General features: G+C 49.4%; 2 protein-coding genes across 2 annotated transcripts in view; both read left to right on the top strand.

Annotated features, from left to right (window-relative positions):
* The window catches only part of LOC310819493 (uncharacterized protein), a gene marked incomplete at both ends in the record, with an annotated part of 6,859 nt that extends 4,761 nt beyond the window's left edge, over positions 1-2,098 (top strand). The window contains 3 exons of the mRNA XM_083690795.1: positions 654-815; positions 1,153-1,242; positions 1,865-2,098. Of these exons, the coding sequence (XP_083546921.1) occupies positions 654-815; positions 1,153-1,242; positions 1,865-2,098 (486 nt within the window). The remainder of the gene's footprint in view (positions 1-653; positions 816-1,152; positions 1,243-1,864) is intronic.
* Positions 2,099-2,261: 163 nt separating this feature from the next.
* Positions 2,262-5,000, top strand: part of pir (pirin) — a 14,350-nt gene continuing 11,611 nt past the window's right edge. The window contains 3 exon segments of the mRNA XM_083691126.1: positions 2,262-2,369; positions 2,877-3,021; positions 3,769-3,861. Of these exon segments, the coding sequence (XP_083547252.1) occupies positions 2,929-3,021; positions 3,769-3,861 (186 nt within the window). The 5' untranslated portion in view covers positions 2,262-2,369; positions 2,877-2,928.

Raw genomic sequence — 5,000 nt, 5'->3', positions numbered from 1 at the left:
GGTACCTCCCAACCCCGGCCCTGTTAGCCCGGAGAGCTAAAGGCTAGGTACCTCCCAACCCCGGCCCTGTTAGCCCGGAGAGCTAAAGGCTAGGTACCTCCCAACCCCGGCCCTGTTAGCCCGGAGAGCTAAAGGCTAGGTACCTCCCAACCCCGGCCCTGTTAGCCCGGAGAGCTAAAGGCTAGGTACCTCCCAACCCCGGCCCTGTTAGCCCGGGGAGCTAAAGGCTAGGTACCTCCCAACCCCGGCCCTGTTAGCCCGGGGAGCTAAAGGCTAGGTACCTCCCAACCCATGACCCTGGTTTAGCCTTGTTAGCTGAATAGGATCCCTGTTAACTGTGTTAGCATGGCTAGCTAATGCCCTATAGGATCACTGTTAGCCTGGTTAGCCCGGTGAGCTAAAGGCTAAATCAGCTACTATCGCCCTTTTATCCACAACGATCACAGTCATGTGCCTTACTGTCCGCCGTTGACATCAGGGGAGGCTGGTGGAGGTAGAAATCGGAGGACGGGCTCAATGTAATACATGGAACAAAATCAGGAATGGTATCAAACATGTTTCGTCCTCATCCCGTTCCATGCATTACGATAAGCCCGTCCTCCGATGTCTACCTCCACCAGCCTCCTAACCCTAACCTCTCCTGTGTTGTGGAGGTCTCTGAGGCGCGGTGGTGCTACCGGACCCAGGCCTGGGGCCTGTCTCTGGGCAGTGGGGAGGCCTGGGCAGGGGACAGGATCTGGCTGGCTACCGGCTGCAAACTGGACGTCAATCAGGACCCACTGCTCTCCTCTGTCATGACGGACTTCCCTATCCAGGTCTGTTGAATGGTGGACAGACAGACAGACAGACAGGCAGGCAGACAGACAGACAGACAGACAGACAGGACTGTCCAGGTGTCTCTATCCAGGTCTGTTGAATGGCGGACAGACAGACAGACAGGCAGGCAGACAGACAGACAGACAGTCAGACAGGCAGACAGACAGACAGACAGACAGACAGGCAGACAGACAGGACTGTCCAGGTGTCTCTATCCAGGTATGTCATGTCTGTGTGTGTGTGTGTGTGTGTGTGTGTGTGTGTGTGTGTGTGTGTGTGTGTGCTCATGCGTGCGTGCGTGCGTGCGTGTGTGTGTGTGTGTGTTCCTCCTCTCAGGTCCTAGATGGATGGCCATGTATAGGTGAGAGTCTGCAGTGGGCTCCTGGGTGTCCTCTCTACCTGATGGGCCAGTACACCGCCCTCCAGGTACACACCTGCTGTTACCATGGAAACCTCCTGTTACCACACGATTGTCCTCCTATGATCTAAACAGTGGCTGAGTTTAGTGTGTGTTATGGTTGCCTACAGCCAATGTCTGCATATCAATCCTGAGCTCACATTGTCCAGAACGTTCGCATGACTTCCCCCATTCAGAAAGAAATCTGTTTTCTTTCCATAACTTTACTAATACACGCCATTTAACTGACGCTTTTATCCAAAGCAACTTACATTGCAGTGAGTGCATACATTTCAGTATATATGGTCCCAGCAGGAATCAAACCCATAACCATGCTCTACCAACTGAGCCACAAAGGCCACTAGTACATAACATGTACATATTCATATGGATGGTCATCCAAGCAGCTACTCTGTGGGTGATTAACCTCTTCCACTGAATGCCCTATTTGACTAATTTCCACCTAAAAACCAGACCCAAACTAAACGGTTTATAACATCAAAAATATGATGATCAGATGCAGAAGCAGGATGCCATTTGATGTTAACACCTTGAAGTGTGTGTGGATCTGCTCAGATCATCGTTCAGAATAACATACTACACATGACATTAAGTAGGCCTCTGGCATTGTCATATGACCTACGGATGCAGGTCGGACCCCACGCGGTGAACCTGGCAGGCGGCCAGGCGGCCAGCATGCGCATCGCGAAGGACATCCTACGTCACCACCGCGGAGACGCAGACAGACGCGACACGGAGAGGACAGGAGACGCAGACAGACGCGACACGGAGAGGACAAGAGACGCAGACAGACGCGACACGGAGAGGACACAGACACGGACGGAAGAATACGTCCAACAAATGCATGGACTGATGTGGTTATGATAACAATGATAATACGGTATATGCTGAATAAATCATTCATCAACGTCTATCTGTCAATGGAAGTTTTGTTTGGAAATTCGAATGACGCGCGCCTCTCAGACCTCCCGGACCGCGCCTTACCGGAGAGCTCACCGAGGACCAACCGGTAGCCGGTAAGCCACGCCCTGAAACCTGACCAATAACATTTCCGTATAGCCTACCTTCGCGACAGGTGCTGGAAATTAACCACATCATCATTACAACAACAACCACATCATCAACAAACCATATTGTAAGTGATCATGGGGTGAGAACTTATATATTACCGATGGTCATTCTGTTAAAACATTCGTGATCTGATCTAACTCGGTTCAGTTCGGAGCAGGAACAGAGAGGAAGGCCGGTTAGGTTTTACACCTGATGAGATCAACGTCGAGAGGAGGGACAGGTAGTTGCTATGGGGGACTGGTTTTGCTGTTGTTTGGTTCCACAGTGTAGGTTAAAGGTTAAAATACGCTGTCCTCTCTGAACTCAATAAAATTAATGTCAAAGTGTGTAATACCAATTTGAATGGCATGTTCTTGTGTAACTTGATCCCGTTGGTCTATTCAAATCAGAGTTTATTTATCATACAGAATACAGCCGTGGCAAGCTCGCTCCTCAACAATCATCATCAACAATGCAGCAATAAACAATCAAACAATCAACAATGCAATATAATAATAATTAAACCAAAAACATAAGGTGTTAGTTAAGCTATTAGTTAGTAGCGAAGTGAAGTCCCTCTCTCCCCGGCTAGAGCTGAAGGATTTCTGGTGTCCGCGGTGTAAACGGAAGGAGTGTTGTTCACGATGAGAGTCCGGAGAGTGGAGCGGAGCGCGCTGAGCGCGGAGCAGGCGGAGGGAACGGGAGCGCGTGTGCGCAGGAGCATCGGGAGGCGGGAGGTGAGTCGCTGCCAAACGGGAGAGACCGGACACGCCCGGTACACGCCTTTTACATTCAACTTTAGAAAGAACTGTCAGTCTGCGTTAGGCCTTGTCTTTGTGGGAGTTACGCAACCCAGTCTCCAAATGAATACGTTCTGGGGGCTCGTCTCTGCGGACCAAACAATACTGTAGCGAACGGCGGGGCAGAGTAGCTTGCCTTAAGCGGGTATCGAACTCGCAACCTTCCGCTTCCAAACCGGCCGCGCTAGCCACAACACCAAGAGAGTTAACTCACTTGGCGGAGCTGCTAACGGGCCTTACACAGGGTCGTTACAATACGTTGTGTGTGAACGTGTTATCTAGCTGAAACGATCCCCCGGAACGTATTTCGTTGGAGACTATGTTGGAGTTACAGTACGCTATAGGCCTTTATTATTATTATTAATTTTTTTTTTTTTTACATTTAAGTTTATCAAGCATTTATCAAATGATTTTATCCAAACCGACTTACAATACAAGGAATAACATTTGTGTAGTAAACTAACCAACACCACTATTCCCAGGATGTAGGCTGAACACAGGCCTAGAGTTGATTCTGAAGCTGAATGTACAAGATTATGAATATGACTGTCACTTGTTGTTATCACATAGTGATAATGCATGTATTGTTGTTTTTACAGTAATAATGCATGTATTGATGTTATGACAGTCATAATGCATGTATTGTTGTTATTACATAGTAATAATGCATGTGTTTTCATCCAGCTGATGAATCTGGACCCGTTCCTGCTGTTGGATGAGTTCACCGTGACCAAGCCAAACGGCTTCCCTGACCACCCCCACAGGGGCTTCGAGACAGTAAGCCTCTCAATAACACTCTGTCTGATAGGGGGAGCAGAGGCGGTTCGGATGTCCTCTTGGCCAAATGGTAGATGATTGTGTGGAACCCAGGTTCGAACCCGCCCGTCACAAAGTCGACACTTGATGCCTGGTCCGTCCTGTGGTTGGTTGGCCTGCCAGACGGACCAACAGGCTTCTGTTACATTAAAGCATGCACTGCCTGCTAATACCAGCAGATGGCGCCAGGAGGCTGTGTGCCCAGCAGTCTGCTGCCCTGCTTCCCTGTGTGTCGCTGAATAACAGGTTTCTATACGGGGCTGAAATACTTCAGAGAGAAGGGGAGGCTGGTGGAGGTAGAAATTGGAGGACAGGCCACTGGGCTGGGCCTCCACTGGGCCTCATGCTGAACTCAGAATCGCCTTAAAAACAGCGAATAATGAAACCCACCATTTGACATATTTCTCCGAGAGGAATTGACTGTGAGAGGAAAGGGGAAGTGTGTGGTTTTACGGAGGGTTTTCTGTGGGATTGGAATCATTCATCATGCTCTTCAAACGAGCCACTCTGTCCCCACCCTGACGGGGAGCACCGCTGCTCAGAGCACACACTCAACACTCAACACTCAACACTAAACACACTCAACACTCAACACTAAACACACTCAACACTCCACACTCAACACTCCACACTAAACACACTCAACACTCAACACTAAACACACTCAACACTCAACACACTCAACACTAAACACACTCAACACTCAACACTCAACACACTCAACACTCAACACACTCAACACTAAACACACTCAACACTCCACACTAAACACTCCACACTAAACACACTCAACACACTCCACAGTCTGCTCCAGACGCTGCAGTGCTTCGAGCACACAACATAGAAATGGAACACACACACCTCCCTCTACATCCTAATCGATGACACATGCACAGTCAAACCTAGTCAAGTTCATTCGTCGTATTCCCAGACTACAGCCGTAGACGGTGTGATGAAATGCTCAGGGCAGCGTGCTCCTCAACAGAGGGTCAGGGTTAGTAATAATAACATGGAACGTTGTTAGTGATGGGAGCAAGCAGCAGAAACGCCACCATGTTGGTAGGTTGGACACGTGTCTGCCTGGGAGCCAGGAGGGCGGT

This window comes from Argentina silus (genome assembly GCF_951799395.1).
Source record: "Argentina silus genome assembly, chromosome: 19".
Lineage (NCBI taxonomy): Eukaryota > Metazoa > Chordata > Actinopteri > Argentiniformes > Argentinidae > Argentina > Argentina silus.
Note: the sequence above shows the minus strand (reverse complement) of the source record. Positions and strands in the feature narration are given on the sequence as shown.